Source organism: Pholcus phalangioides, unplaced genomic scaffold (genome assembly GCF_987345545.1).
Source record: "Pholcus phalangioides strain wild (caught in Gottingen) unplaced genomic scaffold, Ppha-v1.0 ptg000009l_1, whole genome shotgun sequence".
In the NCBI taxonomy this organism is placed as follows: domain Eukaryota; kingdom Metazoa; phylum Arthropoda; class Arachnida; order Araneae; family Pholcidae; genus Pholcus; species Pholcus phalangioides.
The window spans coordinates 10,611,709-10,632,788 of NW_028301602.1; the positions used below are offsets into that span (position 1 = coordinate 10,611,709).

General features: G+C 38.3%; 1 protein-coding gene across 2 annotated transcripts in view; it reads left to right on the forward strand.

Moving 5' to 3' along the window:
* LOC149081727 (uncharacterized) overlaps positions 1-21,080 on the forward strand; it is a 45,452-nt gene that overhangs the window by 12,092 nt on the left and 12,280 nt on the right. For both annotated transcript variants that reach the window (XM_089237147.1, XM_089237146.1), the window contains exon 2: positions 14,175-14,442. In XM_089237147.1, the coding sequence (XP_089093273.1) occupies positions 14,175-14,442 (268 nt within the window). The remainder of the gene's footprint in view (positions 1-14,174; positions 14,443-21,080) is intronic.

Here is a 21,080-nt window from a genome sequence, read left to right on the forward strand (position 1 = left end):
TTGGGGGGGGGGGACCCCAGTAAAACCCTGATTGAGGATATCAAGATGATCCCAAACAGTGTTCACCAATGCCATCAAAATTTTCAATTTCCATCAAGGAGTGAAAGTATTCCTTCAAATTTAAGATAGATTTTATATAGTTATTTTATCCTATGATTTTGTCGGTCTCTGCTGTCCATACGAAGGTTTTCAACAGCTGGCAGATGAGAAGATGAATTTGGCAAAGAAAGAAAATTTTCAACTGCCCTTGCGGCGATTTTTTCCTCTTGTTTTTCATAAAAGATACCCCCCCCCCTCTTTTGAGAGGAGTAAAATTACTCTTCAAAATTGCTTTTTTTTCCGATGACACTGATCTCGAGTAGGGTCTTATTGGCCTTTTGGAATACCTGTATATACTCACCGTTGCATGAAAAATAGATATGCTCATTTAAATGCAATATCACATTCGGAATTTCTTTCATTGTCTCATCATTAGCGAATACCGTAGTGCAGATACGATTTTGGCAGTTTGGTATCATTTCAACGAAGGAAAAAAAAATTGCAATTTTTTTAGGTGGAATATCCTTCTTGGAATCATAGCCAGAAAAAAGAAATATTATTGATGATGATTAGGTAGGAGCCAAAATTTGATGGGGGAGAAAATAGGTGAGCTTTTTTAAAGGACGATTTCGTTCAATGAACGCCATCAGCCATCACAATGGACGCATTCGAGCGCGGAAAAACTTTTTTTTGCGAGCAAAGAGAGCGAGCCCCATAGGGCGTTACCACAGATGACCACAGGTGCTGTCCGCTAGCTACTAAGTATCTAGGGCTATCTATCCATTTTATGGAAGTGACGCTGAAAATTGTTTTACGAACTAAATAACAGTTATTGCGTGAAAGAGTATAGAAGAGTTTCATATATTATTTTTCAATATTAATACAAAAGAAAAACCTCTCCTCTCATCGACCAATTAGTTCTGGAGACTTTCCCGAAATAATTTAGACAAGCGCCCTTTTAAGGCCTATTATTTCTATATTATCGTTATAACAATGAAAAAAAAAAAAACGAAAGGGGGAAGTCAAATATGTATGTTATAATGATTTTTCAGTATTTTACCCGATTACTCGAGGGAATGTACCGCGAAGTATATAGACCAAAAAAAAAAAACAACGTAATAGTGGTAAAGTTATTTCTGTGCTCAAGAGATTTTTTTACACCTCGTGCCATTTTTCTTTGGTTTGAGATTTATGGTTCCATCGCTCTCAAGTAGATCGAACATGCGTAAAGGTCGGACAGATCCAGGTTGTTATGGGCTGCAATGTTCCTTGTGGTATGACCATAGGATTAGATGTAAAATAACTTTGATTCGTCTGTCGGTCGAGATGTTGATGAAGAGACCTGGTCAATTCATTGACCCTAAAGTAGGAATAAAATGCTTCTTGTAGAATTTTCCTTTGATGCCATCGTTAAAATATGTTTTTTATCGATGTCATTGCCAGGTCCAATTCATTCGAAGTTCTTTGATTGATACAATGGTGTAGCTTTATCTATGGCCTAATCAGCTTCCTTTAGCCCGGTGGTTCTCGTATGTGAATGTATAGAGAAAATGTATACATTTTAGATTATGATCAATTAATAACGTTATTATGTCGTTTATGAAGCTCTTTTGATGAAGTGAAGTCATTGAAAATATTGGGAGAGCTCGAAAGTATCGGGAAGAGGTTTAAAAATATTGTGGGCAGTATACCACGGGTACTCGTTATAATAGACAATACTTCTGTTGTTGAAACGTAATTTTGTACGAATAAGCAAGAGTGGCTGTGCCACAATTACGAAAATGATATGAATATTCAAAATATTATAAAAAAATCTCTTAAAATTCCTACGAAGGAACCCGAGAATATTTTTGCGCTATGTCCTGCGTTTGGCAATGGTGGCCCGGAGTTTGGTCACTAAGTTATCCGCTCTGCACTTGGTACGCATTCCGTCCTAACTTGCGGCTCTGTTGATCACACCGTCCGTAGAATTCAAAGCAGGATGAAAAAAAAAAACATGTGGGCAGTTTGAAAATCTCATAATAAACCAATTCTGCCAACAAAATATCGAAAAGTTATTTGATTTCATTTATCATTGATTCGAAGTCACTAACAAAAATTATCCCGGAAAACGGGACATATGGTCACGCTCTGCAGGGGTCACCGGTAAAATTCTTGTCAGAAGGAGGGTCACGTTTCGAAAAAAGTTTGGGAATCACTGTTTTAGCCTATAGATTGTCGATAGTAATGAATTATTTTTACCATCCGTTAGGTTCTCAACGGCATTGGAAGCTTCTTCAGCTGATAGGTTGCAGCTGAACATTAGGCCAGTTGCCCACTGGAAGCTACTACGAACGAAAACAAGTCGCGCGTATGCGCAAGATGCTTATAGTGTTGCGCATACACGCGACTTATTTTTGCTCGCGGTAGCTTACGGTGGACGACCAGTCCTAAAGTCTCTCTGTTGAAAAATTATTTATGGACTGTATACAGCTGATTAAAAGCTCTTACAAGCCGATAAATTGCCAAATGCGTCCAAAAACTTTTTTATCCCCAAAATATTTTAGATGACATCAAGATCATCTCTGTCTGGTAGGGTTACCCATTTCATATATTCTATGCTATAAGAAAGCACTACCGGCCGGTGCGTTTATTGTCGATGTCCACGGCATCAAAATTTGTTTCAATTCCTTATACTATTATGTAGGGCTTGACAAATGTCTAGTATCAGGTCACCATGGCGACTATAAATTTTGTATTGGCACCTGAAATTATCCATTTGTAATTACTAAATTAGAGTCTAGGAGCAAAATATAAAATTTTCGGAATTATATAAGCATGTCCACTGAATGGGGCCATTACGTCCCGGAAAAGTTAAATTTTAGCCGTTTCTCCTTGGAAAAAAAAAAAGATGCGCTTGGCTCCTAAAAAATTTGGTTCGCGACTAGATTTTTTTTCTATTCGATTTTTTCAATCCCTATTAATTAGTGTCTGAAGTAACCACTTGTCTGGAATCAGGAGAGACATCCCGAATCTCAAGAATATTTTCAGTCTTATATTCTCGAATTACGTTCAAGTGGGACTTTCATGACTATATTGGGGTGCATTTCATTCATTTTCCAAGTGAAATCTTATAAATTAACCTTTAAACTACCATCTCACCGGTAACATTTTACCGATTTATTCAATCTTTTATAGTTTTTAATTAAATGTTTAGGATTTTACCTCGTGTTTAAGGAAGAGGAAAACCCTTAATATTTCATAATTACGTCCCTTTAAGACTTCCCAGAAAGTATCTACCGTACTGGTTCCAAGCACAATAGACACTTTCATGGTAATGAAAAGTTTTGCTCATCACATGAAACGAAATAAATAAATAAAAATAAATAAAGGCTTTTTCTTTTCTCTCTCTCTCTCTCTTGTACCAAGTCGATTGATTTAGGGGTGTCATATGTTTGTAAATTTCAGCTTTGAGCCAGTTTTAACCGGAGTATGAAATAAGGATTGGTATGCTAAATACGTGACTGGAAGTCTCAGAAATGCATACATATATACTGTACATGTGATGTGTACATCTTTGCATTAATATGACCTTATCGTTATAATGTCACTTTAAATAATTAGAACTCTGCCACTTTTTTTCTCCTTATAAAACTGAAGGCCTTACTTAAGGAGAATCAACACCTGAGAAAAAGGAAGAAATGACAGATATTTTTATGGCAGGCTTGCAGCATGATTTTGCTCAATTTAAAAGGTTTCATCGAAAATAACTCGCTGTAATTCCTTCCGTATGATCATGGTTCCGTTTTTGAAGATAGATTGAGACGTTTTGATTTCATTGCGGACGATTACTGAGAACAGGGAAAAAATTTGCCGACTTTATGGCATTTGCCTCAATGATATAAATAGCCTATAACTTTTTCTTTGTTGTATACTGGTATACGTACCTATAGTATCCGGAAGAAATGAAAATTCTACGGTTGATTTTAAAATTTGATATTAAAAAAAAAAGATGGAATTGAACTATGGCAGAGTTACACTGCTATTTCATTAGCAACAAGGGTAGCCAAAACAGGGGTTCTCAAACTTTTTCCACCCATGGAGCCCCTTATCCTCGGTTCCCCAGAGCAATTTAACAAAGAAGTTCTTCGAGAAACCTTTGTCGGGCTGCCACTCCACGGCGACTATGAAAAAGGTTGGCGGCTCACAGTTTGAGAACCCCTGAGCTAAAAGAAATTAAAAACATTCTAATTTTTATATGGACTACAATCAGAAAAATTTCGATTAATATGATTTGGGATATACTATAATGAGCACATAATGTACTAGAAAAAAAAATTGCCCCATAACATTAGAATGAAAGGAAAATTTGCCGGGATATCGGTAATTTAAATTCTTTGATTTTTTTCCCCACTTCTTTTCAGCCTTGAAAATTTTCGAGACAGTTATTTTAGCAGTTGAAAACGAACAAAAACCAAGCAATTTTAATACGATTTTAGTCACAGATATCTCGGTAAATTTCCATGCAAATAGAAATTTGCCAAAATTTCTGATTGAATTCTTTTTTTTGGGGGGGGGGGCGTAAAAGAAATTTTACGTAAATATGTTTTGGTTTTATAATTATATAGCCCCATATTAATATTTTACATAACTGCTACTGCCACACCTCAATCCTCTTTTTTACTTTTTTTTACTTTTTTTTCCCCTCATATTTGCTGATCATTTTCATTTTAAAATCAACCATAGAATTTTTAATTCGTTTCGGGTGCTCTTAGTGAAAACTCTGTATATGAACAATTTTTAAGGGCCGCATTTAGTCCACGTGTCACCCAATTTCTAACCTCTGTTATCAATAGCAGACGCACATCAATGTTCTCTGATCGGCTTTTTCTATTATTATGCAAATCCACCTCGCATTTCTGGTGGTGTTGAAACCTTCAACGCTCAACAGATACGTATAAGCCTTCTAAACTTCCCCAGTGATACGCAATGAATGAGCTCCAGAACTCTGCCTCCGGACTTATGACAGCCCCAGATCTCTTCCAGCCCAGCTTCGTAATAGAATCTGAAACACTTTATTATCAAGTCAAAAGGAAAGGGGGATAAAACCAAACGCTCAAAAATGTAACAATATATTTCCCCAGACGATTGGGTAGACTACTGTAGCGATTAACAGATTTTGTGGAGATAACAGATGAGGTGGGATTGGGAATTGTTGGGAAAAATGTTCCTGGGTTGGAAAAAGAATGAATAAATGCACTATTTTATTAGAAATAATTAGAAGGCTCATGCGCACAAAGTGATGGGGTCTCTTCCTTGTGTTCCTTTGTCGAACACTATTGATGGTGTATTAATAACTCATAGTTCATCCTACCCACCCCGTTAAAACTCCACTCCATGACGAACTAGACCCTGAAAAGTGTATTACGCAAAGGTCCCTACTCATTTTGAGTATCACGCGAGATTTCTACAAATTTCGAAGATTTTCGAGCAGGTTCCTACGGATTTCCAACTATATTCGCTAACATTACACGTATTTTTAAGAGTAAGCAAGCTTCCTGCACATTTCAAGGCGGTACACAAGTCTCTTAATCGTTTCAAAGAGGGTACTCGAAGCATGAAACTTCTAAAAAAAAAAAAAACCATTGGTCTATAATTTATTAGTTTACTCTCATACGCTAATCATCTGAAAATCTTGAAATAACACATATACAGCTAGAGAGGTAAAAAATAATAATAATCGGTGAAGTGTGATATATATAATAACGATTCGAAAGTTTTAAAAAGTAGAAAGGATATGGTTTCTCCAAGTGGAGTAAAAAAGAAAAAAGAAGCAGTGTGGGCAGTGGCGTAGATTAGATGCGTAGCAATAATGGAAGAGAAGAGAAATGGCGTGAAACTAAACGACCATTCACGGGAAAGGTGTGGAATTGGAAACGTGTGGAAAAGAAAGAGAGAAGTTTTTGTTGTTTTTTTTCTTGTGAAGAGAAGGAGCCCATAGCGTTATTGCGTGAGGTCCATGAAGTAATTCAAAATGTGGTCATTTCCTTGAAGCGTGAAAGAAAAAGAGAGAGAGAGACTTCTTTTTTACCTTTTTTTATTTTTCGTCTGGTGTGACTCGTACATATTCACACAAACACGTCTCTTCTGGTGGTGATGGGAAAAAAAAATGCAGCAAAAGCTGTCAGAACCGCACCTGAATGTGCGAATTACCAACGCCTAGTTACGACAAGAGAGAGAGAGCCCACGAACTCTCTCTCTCGAGAAAAAAAAAATGGTTCGTTCATTTCTTATGGAAAATAACGTGGGGAGGGGGGGAAGAGAAATTGTAAAATGCACGAAAATGTAAATTAAATACTCTCTGAATTACTTTTTTTCCGCTTCCCCCTTTCTCTGTGTATTTTATTATATTTATTCAGTATTATGCGTTCGAATTACAATGACTATCGTCGTCGATGGTGGCCGTATTTCAAACGGATGGTTTTCTTTTTGTTTTTTGTGGTTTTGGAATAAGTCTCGTATGGCACCGATTTGGTATTTATAAACTGTACAAACAAGAAGTTTTTCGTTTTACTTGTCTTTTCCAAGAGGAAGTATTATATAGGCTGTATTATTCTAAGTTATGGATATTTAGATGAGAAAATTTTGTGTTGGTGTTGTGTGTTTAGCTTGAAAGACTCGAGGTCATGAGTTTGACATTTTTTTTTTTATGCCTCGGTGTGTCTATACGATCAATTTTGATCGTGTTGTTTGTCGTTCAATATTGATTGTACCTCGAGTTGAAGTTCGGTCGAAGACCTGAAAATGGAATCTTCAGCTCAGTGAGATTTACCATATTACAGAGTTTTATGTCTTCACGGAAGGGGGGGGGGGGGGGCAGCCCTTAAGTCAACTAACGGACCCACTTCAGGGGCCCGGCATTGGCATTATAATTCTGGTTCTGGTACAATATTACCGAGTTTTTTATTACCTGAATTGAATTTACGTTTCCAACACCAAGGTAGATTTAAATGTTACAAATTTCAAGTAACTCACGACACCTTTGCTGTTTGATGTCCAGTCGATTCGGTGTCATCTTAGTGTGCCAACAGCAAAATTTCTGCGGCCCACTGGTTAGAAGTCTCGGCCTTTATCACTACATGCAGCGCAATTCTATTTCCAAATATATCTGAAGGCACTACCTCGCACTGCAATCCTTCTGGGAAAAACTTTACTTAGGTGGGCGTACTATTAGGAGATTTAAAAAATATTCCTTTGCATGTATTGCGATGCCAATCACGTTTCGGATGCATATTTAAGAACGATATCGGGTTGGATCATTTTTGTCGCATCACGGTAATTTTCTGCACACGGGGGCTAATTATACCGGGACATGCAATTTATTGCCGATTACGAACGGTTGCCATTTTTTATACTCACCGACAGGTTGATGCACTAACCCCTCGATGTGGGATTCCCGGCTGTAGCGATCTTTTACTGTGGTCATGTCGCCGTTTCTATTGTACTCCTGTAGCAGGAAAATTTCTGACAAGGACGAACCGGGTCTCGAATCCGCGACACCTCTAAACTAAACATCCTTTTGTACTTAACTTTTGTACATAATATACGAAGCCTTCTAATTGACAGGGTATTACAAAAGCCATAGTTTCAATCTAGAATAAGATTTAAACTCGGTGTATATAGACACTGAATAATCAATTTATGAATTATTTGAAGATTCAGTGTCCAATCAAGGGTATGAAATAGAATTAGAACTTGATAAGTGTGATTCGATATTAGACTTGGAATCAAATATTTGGTCAATTTCTCAATCAAAATCTCGTGATTTACTTTTGGCTGAACTAGACGATTATTGAAACTCGGCACAATCAACTTATTCGATGATTTTTACTATTCAGTTATTAGAAATTTTGTGCATATGCCCTTTTTCTCTCTCTCTCTCTCTCAAAATAATTCTCTTAGATTGATCCTTACTATATAATCACTGGGAGTGGGGGGTGCATCAAATATAGAGTCAGATCCTTTGATATCTTCGAGTATTTTCAATGCAAATCCTTACCATTGAATTTCTGAGTCCCAATATATACGGAGTTATCCTAAATTCGTATATGGTTTAAAAATTCATAAAAATTGAAGGAATTTGATTGTGGTTTGCGAAAAACTTATTCTCACTAAAGGAATTTTTTTTAGGGTGCAGAAAAAAATTTAATTAAAATTTTATAGAATAGGTTCAAAAATATATAGAGGTCTCAGCGAAACCAGTTCGGCAGGAGTGATTATACATGAAACTTTATTTTCTGTCCGAAACGTTCGTATAACTTCAGCCGGTGATTCGTGGCTGGGAAAATACAGCTCCACCAATAGTGTTTTTTTCTCTAATGTCAGCATCACAACGAAAGCCTTATGAAAAAGCGCCAGTTACAACAGGAAAATTGAAAAATGATCTAATAATCTTACACCCTGCATTTCGTTCAGAACTCTTACATGCATATTTCCCAGTGATTTGCTTTCGTGCAGCGCCCTTTGTTGACAAAAATTTGAACTATTGTTATCTGCACCAAAATAAATCCCCCCCCCCCCTTCGCCAGAACAACTTTTTCACAAAACAATTTAAAAAAAGAAACCAATTCCTTCAATTTTTATGAACTTTTTAAACATTTACGAATTTTTGAGACACCCTGTATATCTGACTTTTACGTTCACTCCTTTTCTGATGTCCCAATACTTTTCTTAAAACCAGGCTCCATTCACTTCAAGGAGCCGTGAGCAAAGTGCTTATATTTTTGTTCCAAGTGACTTGGTGAATGGGATGCTTGGTCATCGAATATATTCGGAACCTCCGAATTATTCGATGACCAACAAAAACGGGCAACCTGTGCCACGTGTCACTTGAATTCTCTGGAAATGTGCCACGGATCACTCAAGTGATCTACTTCACCAAACACCAACTCTAGCCATATCGCTATATTGCAATTTACTGTCATTAATGAGTTGGGTTGGAAACGAAGGCGCCATCTATCGGTTGTCGCGTCAAGCTCGTTAGAAAAATATATGTTATCTATATTCTTCCCTGGGACCGTGACGGCAACCTTCATGGTGCTACAAGGGCGTAGCCAGGGGGGGGGACTTGGGGGGGTCTGGTCCCCCCCCCCCGAAATGTGAGAAAATGACCGAAAAAAGGGAAAAAGATGGCCAAATCCATTGTTCTGTCACTTTGGTCCCCCCCCCCCCGAAATGAAAGTGGTCCCCCCCCGAACGAAATTTCTGGCTACGCCCCTGTGGTGTTAGACGAACATCTTACAACTACGTCACTCGGGCGCACTCAAGTTATCTGGGAATGTGGTGTAGATCTCTTAAATAATCTGGAATTGTGCTGCAGGTCGGCCGAATACCTCTCATGAGTGTCAAACACCTGGTGGCGATGCCAAAACAATGTGCCACGGGTCACTCAAGTTATCTTGGAATGTGCCGCGGGCCGCTTGAGTGATGTGGATCTGCACCGTGGGTCGTTTAAGTGAACTGGGAATATGTCACTGATCGCTAAAGCACGGGATCCCACTATTATTATGTTTTCAAACAAACTAATGAACCATCACCAGAAAAAGTATTTAAAAAATAGACTCTGGGGCATAACTATAAGTACGATAGAACCAACCAAACACATACCATGGAAGAAATCGAGTCTGAAAAATTCGACCTCCAGAGGGAACGGAAGCAAATGTTGTCAATTATTGCGAAACATAGATTTTCTTATAAGTTTTCTTATATTTTCTCTTCTTATTATTATTTCTTCTTCTCTTTTTCTACTGAAGCCTCATATAATACAATTAAGAGCAAAGGAAACGAGAGCTCAAGCTACCGACAGCCATGACTCGGCGATTTCCATCAATCACGATTACGGCGATCGCTTTTAATTAACTGAGATTCTTATTAACGAGCCATGCTTTGCTTTTGCTACTGCTGCTACCACTGCTGCTTCTCGTTGTTGTTGTTGGTGTTGTGCAACTGTTTGCAGCGTGATTGAAATCCAACCTCGGGTATGTTCAACATATTGGGCAAAAAATGAGAGAAAAATATCCCCCCATCCATAGTTCATAGTTCCATGTTATTTGATACATTGAAGAATTACGAAGACGTATTTATATATTATTGAAAGAAACTTCATTGATCCGTAATCGATCGATCTATAAGATGGCGGCGACAAGAGACGATCCCGCTTCCGCTTATATTGTTCCCTATTAGAACGTTTTCTCGCTTAAGTACGACTTATTTCCGTATAATCCCAACTCTAATTAATTCTCATTAAGATTTCCTATTCAAAGCGTTTTTCCTACTTGCAACATTTTTTCATGACGGTTTTTTGAAAAAAACTTTATAAGCGGGATTCACTGTATATAGGTGCCTACGTGTATCTATATACAAGCCACGATAATTTAACATACATGCTCAATCTATGGCCTTCAGGTCAAATGTGGCCATCAGAGTTATCTGATGTGGCCCACGACCTCAAACATTATTTTGTAAAACGAAACAAATCGATTCATTTAAGATCATTTAAGTGACCCGCGGTACAGTTCCACACAACTGAGTGGCCCCTGGCATATTCCCATACCACTTAAATGGCCCTCAGTACATTCCGAGATCACTTGAGTATCCCACGCCAGATTACCGACGGTGCAGTTACACATCTTTTAAGTGATCCGTGGCACATTCCAGGATCATTTAAGTAAACCGAGTCATATTTACAAATCACTTCAAGAGACGCGACACATTTCCAGATTACACATATGGCTCGCGGCACCTTCCCATATCACTTGAGTGGCCTGTGGAACAGTTCCAGAGCACTCAAGAGACCCCGCGGCAGAATTACAGACCACTCAAGTTACACGCTGCACAGTTACAGATCATTTAAATGACCCTCCTCCAGACCAACCATGGCCCCCGCTCTGTCCCCCTAGGGGATATAAGATGGATTTAAATGACCCGCGACACATTCCACAAATCATTCAAGTGGCCCGCGGTGCACTTTCACATCACTTAAATGACCCGCAGCTTAAAGCCCATTTACACGCGTTAAGTGGTTTATTACTTAACTAAATTTCAAGTCGTCACGTGCGTGCTCAAAAAACTGCCCAAACGTAAGTGATCATAATACGAGGCCGCGAGCACTAACACATGAGCATAAGGGGTCTACATAACCGAAAAATTGAATCCGGTTTATCTACTCATTTACTTGACAACTTAAACAGGCCTTTATTCTCAGATCACTGAAGTGACCTGCGACAAATTTACAGATCAGTTTAGTATCTTCTTCTTGCGGCGCCGTTTCTCAGAATGACTTTATTAAATAGCCCTCGACATTTTCTCTCTAATCAATGATGTGGCCCGCGAAACGTTTTCCCGATCAATAAAGTGGCCCGCACTCTTCCAAAAGTTGAGCAGCACCATTGCCTTAGAATAAAAGCAAAGGAAGAGCGGAACATTCAACGCACAATTATAAAAAAAAGGGTCTCATAAACATAACACGCGACCTGTTTGGGCTCCGACCGTGGCCATAAGGCTTGACGGCTCGTTAATATTTTATTACAGAACTCTGGCGTCGTTTCATTCCTACTTATCGCGCCGTTTTATATTATTATATTTTTTTTATATACACATCCCGCCTCATTCAGCGGCGGAATTATTCTGATGAATAAACATTTCAATACTGATAAAACGGTGTTTCATAATAAACTGTGTTTTATTTCTCTAGAAAATAATCTTCAAGGCTCCCTAATTGTAATTATTATCGTGATGAGTGAGATGGGGCGGTTCGTTATAAGCTTGCTGATACTTGTAGATCAGCAGAGTCTGATACTCACTCTCTTGTAGATTGCACCACTCGTCTTTTTCCGCATCTTTGAAATACTGAAATGTGGTTCCAAATATTTCGTGTGGTTCGATATGCATACTCAAATACAACGGACCAAACTGTGATCGATTATGATTCGGATCGAGTCCAAAAACAGACTCATTCAAAAAAAGTCTCAGGATTGAAAAGCATTGCATCCAAACTAGGTTATAATTTAACTACCAAAGGCAGTCGGCTCTACGAAGATGTATTCTACGGTTTTAGTAAAATTTTAGGCCCGCCTTAATGCTTGTACTTTCTCGGTAACGACCCAGATATCTTTCAAAGCACATGGGGTCTCACAAGGTTGGAAAACATCTCCATACAAAGTGGGTCCGTAACGCTGTTGATATGGCCCTACGTGACTTTGATACGACCCTGTAGAGGCGTACGCAAGAGAGGGGGCATAGGGGAACTGTGCCCCTTAAGTCAACCTAAAATTAGCAGAAAAAATTAATATTTCGGTAAAAAAAAGTTGAAATATCGAAAGAAAATACTTTTTATATTCTATTTCATCCAATTTCTGGTAATTTAAATGCTTTTGATGGGTGGAAAACTGAAAATTTTTGTGCCCTCCCCTCAAGCATTTCGTGCCTCTTTCGAAGGTCAATCCTGCGACTGGGGTTATTCGTTTACGAGTGAGAAGACTATAAATTAATCTTCAAGACGATATCTCACACAATGGAATACCCTAGCTCGCATCATCGAAACAAGAGTCAATGACTATTCAGTATACATAGCCCGAACAGCCTTCCGCCATGGAGGCTGTAGGCTTTTGAGTCCATAACACTCCAAGGATGCATATACTGCCGGGTTTCCAACCTGAAAAGTACAGGAAAATGTAAAATATTTCACAAAAGTCGTGGAAATATGCAAGTACAGTATACAGTATTAGATAAGATCGGTAGAAAATATTCTTTGTATGGGGGAAAAACTAAAACTCGAAAACCATTTGGAAAGTTAAGATTTTGAGAACTATATTTCTTTATTCAGGAGTTTTGATCAGGGAAATACTCCTGTATATCTTTCTGATAACCCTGTTCTGTAAAAGCTCCGAAAGTACCATACGATAAAAAAAACCTCCGATTCGGTACCATAAGTCCCCTGATACGCATACCAAGTAGTACAAAAGCCATCGAACATGTGCAACCAATGAGATTATTGGTACCGTTTGCACGAATGTTGCCAATAATCTCATTGGTTGCGTATGCTCGAAAGTGACATGCTTTTGCACTACTTAGTAGCATGTATTATCGCGGCCCTAAGTCAGTGGTTCTAAAACATTAGGAGCCCATGGCTCCTTCAAGAACGTTTGACTACGGTTTGCCGGGAAAGTTTAACAAAGAACCGCTCCAAAGAACAGTCGAATCCCGCTATAACGAACTCCAAGATACCGGAGAAATCACTTCGTTGTAACGAAATTTCGTTATAAAGGGATTCCAGGTGTTTCCCATTGTTCCTATTTAAACTTATCTTGGGGATTAGGAAAGTGTTCGTTTTTTTTAATGAGATTTTCTTTACTCCGGTATCCGTTAAAACGGGATTCGACTGTATCAAACAGTAACACACCAATATCACCAGCTCACAGCACCACCCCTAAAAAAAGTTAGCGGCAGACATTTTGAGAAAAATTGCCATAAGTCAACGACTCTGTCAAAATTCGGTATCCAATTCCGTTTCATGGCCGAAAGGAATTTATAACTCAAGGAAATCCGTATAATTCCGTGTCATCTATAGGAGTAACATCTCACCTACCTTTAAAAGCATCTTTCTAAAACATATTTACACTAAGTATATAAGGATGAACGAACGCGTAATCTTGAATCTAGAATACAAATGCAATATTGTTACGAGTCTAACAGCATACAGACTATATAAGAAACAATGCGACTCAACTGGATGATGTTATCTAAAGCAATTGCAGAAACCGCTCATGCAAGAAGATCTCTCTCTTAACCACCGAAGGTACATTTCTTCCGTTTCAAAGTGGTATGAATAAAAGAAATGCCGAATTTCTCCAATTGTTTTAAGGCATTCGTGAGTCAAAAATGGCTTCTGTGCACCGATCAGAATTAGCGATAGATATTAACGCGTCGTTTCCATTTAATCTGATTTTTATCATTTTCTCTGTATACGTGTAGTATTTTTCCTGGAATAAGTTTGATCATTGTTTTATTACGAGTTCAACACATACCGTTTTACATATTTATACAACACAAGTATTAATATATATCGTTTCTTTTATATATATATAATTATTATATAGGCGGATGTTCCCGGCTTACAAAGTCAGAGTGAGCGGCCTAGACAAGAAAGCCAAATACATCTTGCTGATGGACATCGTGGCGGCCGACGATTGCAGGTACAAGTTCCACAATAGCCGTTGGGTAGTGGCCGGTAAAGCCGACCCGGAAATGCCAAAAAGAATGTACATTCATCCGGATTCTCCTTCGACGGGAGAGCAGTGGATGCAGAAAGTCGTGTCCTTTCACAAGCTCAAGATCACCAACAACATATCAAACAAGCACAGCTTTGTAAGTAGTGTCTTAATTTAAATATTTTACCAAAATAATCTCGATTTCGAAACTGCAATTGATATGAATTCAACGATAATAGGTTGGGAATAACTAAGACTACTATTACTACTACTAAACCAGACATGCACCTCGTCCATATTCCTCTGCGGAACTTCTAACGAATGGGTACATGTTGGAATGTGTGTGCACGTATAGTGAACCTTCCGTGAAGTTTGCTTCTGTGTACTGCTTGTTATGTGTAGTGCTGCCATCTTCAATCATTTTTTTTAACTATGAGTTTTTTCTCAACTCATAGTGATTGAAGTGTAATGAATGAATAATTTTGTAACGTTGTAGGTCTGTTGCTCTCTGCGGCGAGACTTTAACGGAGAGATTGACTTGCATTCGCGCCTCGAAGTTGGGGAACCGCAATAACCAAGACAAGAACTGAGCATTTCACCGGAGTGCTAGGGGTCAGCGGGAATAATTTGTTACCACGGTTATATTTGAACTTTTTCCAATAGCAGCTCCTCCAAACTTTCAAACTATGCACGTGACTTTCTTGAGCTCTCAAAATTTGCACTTATCTCCACTGAGCTTCCGAAGTTCACCTTCATCTCCACCGAGCTTCCAAAATTTTCACTAATCACCACTGAGCACCTGAAACATACAATCGAATCCCTATCCTATCAAGACATACTAAAAAAATCTTTCTACTTTTGGCAGAAGTTTCGAGGTGCGAACGTGAGCTGATCTCCCGGTTAAAAAACCTTGCCACAGAGAGCAACAGGCCTACAACAGTACAAGTTTTCAACCTATGAGTACACTTCACTGATAGTTCAAAAAATTTATGCCAGCACTATAACAAGCATTACGCAGAAACAAACTTCACGTTAGGTTCCCGTACACGCCCATTCCCAACTTGTACCAATTCGTTAGTAGTTCTGCAGAGGAATATGGACGAGGTGCATATGTGGTTAAGTAACAGTAGTAATAATATTTTTCGAAATTCGTAAGTCTCACTCCTCCTTCTTATTACTTTTTGTCTTCTCAAGGAATCGCGCCTCATTGTTTGACAATTTGGTTGTAATAATACGCTGACATACAGGCCAGAATCTTTTACGTGCCTTATTCTAGTAATTTTATTTTATGAAAAAAATTAAATAATGATGTTAATTCCTAGAACTCCCCACCCCCTCCTCTTCCTCCGCCTTCCCGAGATAGAGCCCCATCAATCTCCACGTGTAGGGCTATGTAGATCTGGAGTTCTCAAACTTCTGTGTTCCACGGACCCCTTTATGTATGAACACGTTTGTGGCCCACCCCCACACTGTATTTTCTTACTGCGCGTGTGTGACCACTAGTGGGTCACGTGCTATTTTGAGAGAATGTGGCATTGCTTCTGAAAGTCTCTGTCTATATCAGAGGCTTTAAATATTGTATCTACGGCTTTGTTGGTCAGATTACTTAACTAAGAATCTCAACGAAACACAAATTCGGATACAGCAAATGTAAAGACAAAATAATTGAAACAAAGAATGCGTACTTCTGAGACAGAGTCACAACTGGGGGGGGGGGGGGGAGCAGACGGGTCTAGTGCCTCGGATACCGAACCTCTCCTTCAACATAACAAGGGATAGCCAAGATGTGTACTTGCCCGGCTAACCGAACATCTAGTTGCGGCCTTGTTCAGAGTGACCCCAGTAGATTTACTATAGTCGCGAACGTGTAAGAAGAAAGCCACAGACCCCTTCACATAATAATTTATAATAATAAAGCGTTTAGCGAGGCCCCTTTCCTACGTTGAATTTCTTACACAGAACTTCCCAACGTTTCAGTTCTCGTGATAGTTCTTTTTTTTTCTTTTTTTTTCCGCGGACTTTTTGTGCTAAGGACAAAGTCCAGGGACGCCCCTGCCAATAAGATGAAGGCTACGGACCTCTTTCCCGCATATTCTTCAGCACATAATGTGTAATATAAAACAGTATTCAAAGCTCACGGACTCCCCCCCTAAAATCTCTTTCAGGACCACCACGGGGGTCCGTGGATCCTCCTTCGTTAAGAACAACTGATGGTGTTGATGTTACGTAATCACGGAAATGCCCATTAAAAATAAAAGACAAATGCATTTGAAAAAAAAAAAAAGTTATAGTCTTTATACATTTATGTAATTCTTTTATTGTCTACCAACATCACATTCATTAGACAGTCATTCGTATTCCGTAGATGGAACTTCCCCCCGCGCATGCGTATCCGAGCGTGACTATATCTGATTGGGCAGGAAATTTATTGCCCTGGGTCCATAACGCGCATGCTCAGCGTCACCAAAGTAACCACAGACAAAACACGTCATGGTCGCGAACAGACAAAGAGCTTATAAAACATAACCTTGCACTTGACAAAAAATAATAATGCATATTCCTATTTTTTTATTGTTATTATATCATCCTCGCGTATCAGTTTTTAGAATCAAGCTCATTAACATGCATTACATAAACCCCCCTTTCCCCCCCCCCCTTTAGCATTAGGATTACGCTTTCGAGTCTGGTTTTTTAAGAGAATAATAACTCTTCTCCAATTCTGTTTTTCTCACCTGAATATTACACAAATGTGACAAACTGGGATTCGGTTTGGAATCCATCATCAGTTGGTGCATGCCGTCCATTTTAAATACAGCCGAACTTTGTTATAACGACCTTGGTTGAAACAACGACTCGGATATAGCGTCAGTAATTGTCTGTCCGGGCCGATTCTCATAGAGAATAATGTTAATAAACCTTGCTTTTAACGTCGATGAAAACGTAACGATATCGGATATAATGACACATTTTCCCAACTTTTGCTTCTGTTTCTAAGCCCCCCCCCCCCTCCAATAATATCATAAAATAGGACCCAATCACATTGAGGTGAGGCAACGTCTGGCTCTTGAAGGAAAAAAAACAACTTACGCATGTCTGACGCTTTGGCATGCTCATTCGTTCCTCAATGTCGTTGTAACTGAGTCAACTTGGCTAGAGCGACATCGATGATTCCGTGAGTTTTGTCGTTATAACCGATATTTAAGTTTTCTAGAACTTTTAAAAATGTAATCAGGCGCGATCAAATACTGTGCATGAAGTCATTTCATATTCTTTAGAGATGACGATATTTGATGATGAGAAATACGGAAAATTGTGTTGTACGAGATACCGTACAACTTCTCACCAAAAAAAATTCGCCAATTCCTGGTGAAATCACCAGATATTCCTCAAAACTAATCCTTGGTGAGAAATACAAATCTATCAAGCGTGCAGCAATTTAAAATGTATTTCATGGCAAGGGGGGAAAAATTTAACAAATAAATTATAATTCAGTAATATGTACAGTCATATTCACACACACATTTTCCACACAATTTTCATACATTATGTAAGAAAGATTAATAATAGTAAAGAATTTTAATTGGTAAAGATGAAATATTGAAGTAATCTTCGTTGATAAAAACGGGCAAAAAACATAAAAAAATTTATGAAGAAAAAGGAAGAACACACCAGGAATTGCAAAATTACGGAAAATAAGCCTACAGTAATGTCCCGTATACGAGTCATGTCGATGAGGAGGAAGTCAGAGCGTCAAACTTCTAATGAATCCTTTGAGGCATCGATAGAACAGAAAGACATTACCTATATACGATGAGCTTTAATTCTAGCTCATAGTTTCTTGGGAAAATACCATAAATATGGAATAAAGACGACGAGAAATGTGTCGTTATATCCGAGTTTGTGACATTTTCAACGACGTAACAAGCAAGGTTCATTTATATTATTCTCTAAGGCAGCGGTTCTCAACCTTTTTTTGGCTCGCGGAGCCCTTTCTAGAACATAATGTCTATGGCGGAGCCCTAGACATATTTTTTATTTCTCCATCAAAGTTACTGATTTACTGTTATAATTAAAAAAACATTTATAATTATTTTTTTCAAATTTACAGTTTTTTATATTTTCCTCGAGTGGCCGCGGAGCCCCTGGAGAGTTCACGCGGACCCCAAGTGCTCCGCAGAGCATCGGTTGAGAACCACTGCTCTAAGGAAATCGGCTTGGACCGCTGACTCTATAGCCAACTTGTCGTTATAACCGAGTCTGACTGTACTCATACGTGTCCCCCCCCCTCCTCCTCCTCCTCCTGCATTTTCAGATTGAAATCTTCTTGCTAGTTAACCAACCCCCCCAGACTCGTTTTAGGTTTAGATAACGAGCTGCCAAAGCCAAAGACTTCGAATGATAAGGTCAAGTGAAATCCCACCTTTTTTTAGCGGAATATTGCTGATAAGATGTTGGAAAAGAGAATTTGCGGCACAAATGACTTCACCGTGGGTCAGAGGTAAAAAAAAAAAAGGATGTCGTTTGTATGTTGTCGGCGGCTTCCCTTACCAATAAATATCCAGTCCCTCTATTTTTTACGGGCTCTTCTACTGCCCCGGTGACAATTGTTAAGTTGGCCGAGAAGTGAATTGTGACAACCTGTCCAATTATGCTCTGCCCTATTCGATTTTGTCACCTTTCCTTTTCATTTCCCAGCTTTTAAAGACAACTTTTTATTTAATGATTCTTTGTTTTTTATTTTAGGTGGAGGGAAGGGGGGGGGGGGGCTCGCAGATGGTTTTTATACGAATTTGTTCTGTGTGATGTTTTGTGTAGAGTGAAACAATGATTGTAGACAATTAATTCGGTGGAAATGATGGATTTATATATAGAGATTATACGTGTTTCGCCAGAATCTAAAATTTTTTTAACGATTTTTTGTATGTAGTTGTGTAGCATTATGGTCAAGTGCTGGAAATCTGACGAAATGAGATGGTTAAAGAATTGGGGCTTTGTCCTCAAAATGCAAGGGTTTGAATTTTCAGTGATGTACCCCAACCTCCCAGTATTTGGCCTACTTAGTATTTTGGCATTCCGCAGAGATATTCCACTAGTTTCAGCTGGAAAGCGACGAAATTCCATAAGGCTCCCTCGAAAAATCCCGGAATTCTTCTACTTGAGAATTCTTGATCTAGTTTCAGCCGAAGCATCATATAATTCTAAATATCGATGAAATATCACGCTAGGTTCAGATGAAAAATCTCACTGAATTTCTCACTTGGTTGACAGAAATATGTTTACTGTGAATTTAATTTCATTATATTCACATTTGCATGCTTCACAAAAAAATCAGTTGCATTCAAGTTCAGCTTAAATAGTGTTTCTTGGGAAAATTTCACAGGTTCAGCCAGATTTCTATCAATTACTTGTGATTTTCCTTCATTACATTTAAGAGGTCCTGGAAACCTCATGGGCCTATTATATTACAAGCGAAATATAGTCACCGGCGAGTTTTCTTTCTTAGGAGCCAAAGCGTTTCTTTCCTGACGAAAAAAATAAATAAATTGAGCCTCCCCCCATATATATATATATATATATATACATACACATACATATATGTGTGTGCGTGTGTGTGTGTGTGGTTTTTTTTTGCGATTTTCCCAGAACTTAATGATCTTTTTCTAAGATGGGTTATACTTTGGGTTTCTCTCTTCGACTCTTTCTCTCTCTCTCTCTCTCTCTTAAGCTCAATTACATATAAAATTCATACTCCTTCAGCCACAACATATAAACATTTTTAGGTGCCAAAGCCGAATTTCTAGTAGTCATAGTGACTGGGAGAATGGGATTTATCAAGCCCTGTATTATGTATGGACTTCTTCTCCAGGGCTGAACAAATGACCAGAAATGTACATGCCCAACTTAAAATAATACATGTCCGCGAATCATTATTTTATATGCTAACGTCGGCCATAGGGTGAAAAAAAAATACATGTCCGGCCAAAATTTTTACATTCCACAAAAGATTAGAATATATGTCAGGTGAGGAACTTCAGCTGAATTCTGTACCTGGATTCTGGTGGCACCTGGAATTATTTATTTTGTCTGAGACTAGAAGGAAATTCCGTGATGCATTTCGGTGAAACAAGTAAAATTTAAAATTTTCGGCTGCACGTAGTAGAATTCCGAGAATTTCGGGATTCATTTTTTTTTTTTTACTTTTCACCCTACATAAATTAACTTAAATATTTAAATCAAATACACTGTGTTCAACAATTTTTAACTTTTTTTCCTAACACGAGCGAAATAAGTTTTTTAGGACCAATTATGGGGGGTGCTGAATTCAAATATGAATGCAAAAAATCTGCATCACGTACTGTTTTCTCTGCATGCATGATGGTCATTTTTTGAAATACATATAGACCTACACTATGTGAAAAGGTTACACATCTTGAAAATAAAGATAATTGGTATATCCGTAATAGCAAACTATAATGCATTCATTACTATAGTTATTTTATCATATCCATACATCGTTATACATAAAATAGAAAACAAAATTTTTTTTTCCTCATACACATACATATAATATCCATAGTGTACATGCGCAAACACAAAATGAAATTTATACTAATTTCTCCAGTATTTTATAAAAAAATAATTAATTTTTCTCTTACGTATGATGTTTTCTTCTTTCTGCTAAAACCAATCACTAGAACCCGGAAGTTTAGGCACTAAAAATGGTCAAAATGGGCAGGCAACAAAGCTCTAAAAAGGCCTAAAATGGGCTCTAAAAAAGACATTTTTTAATGTATG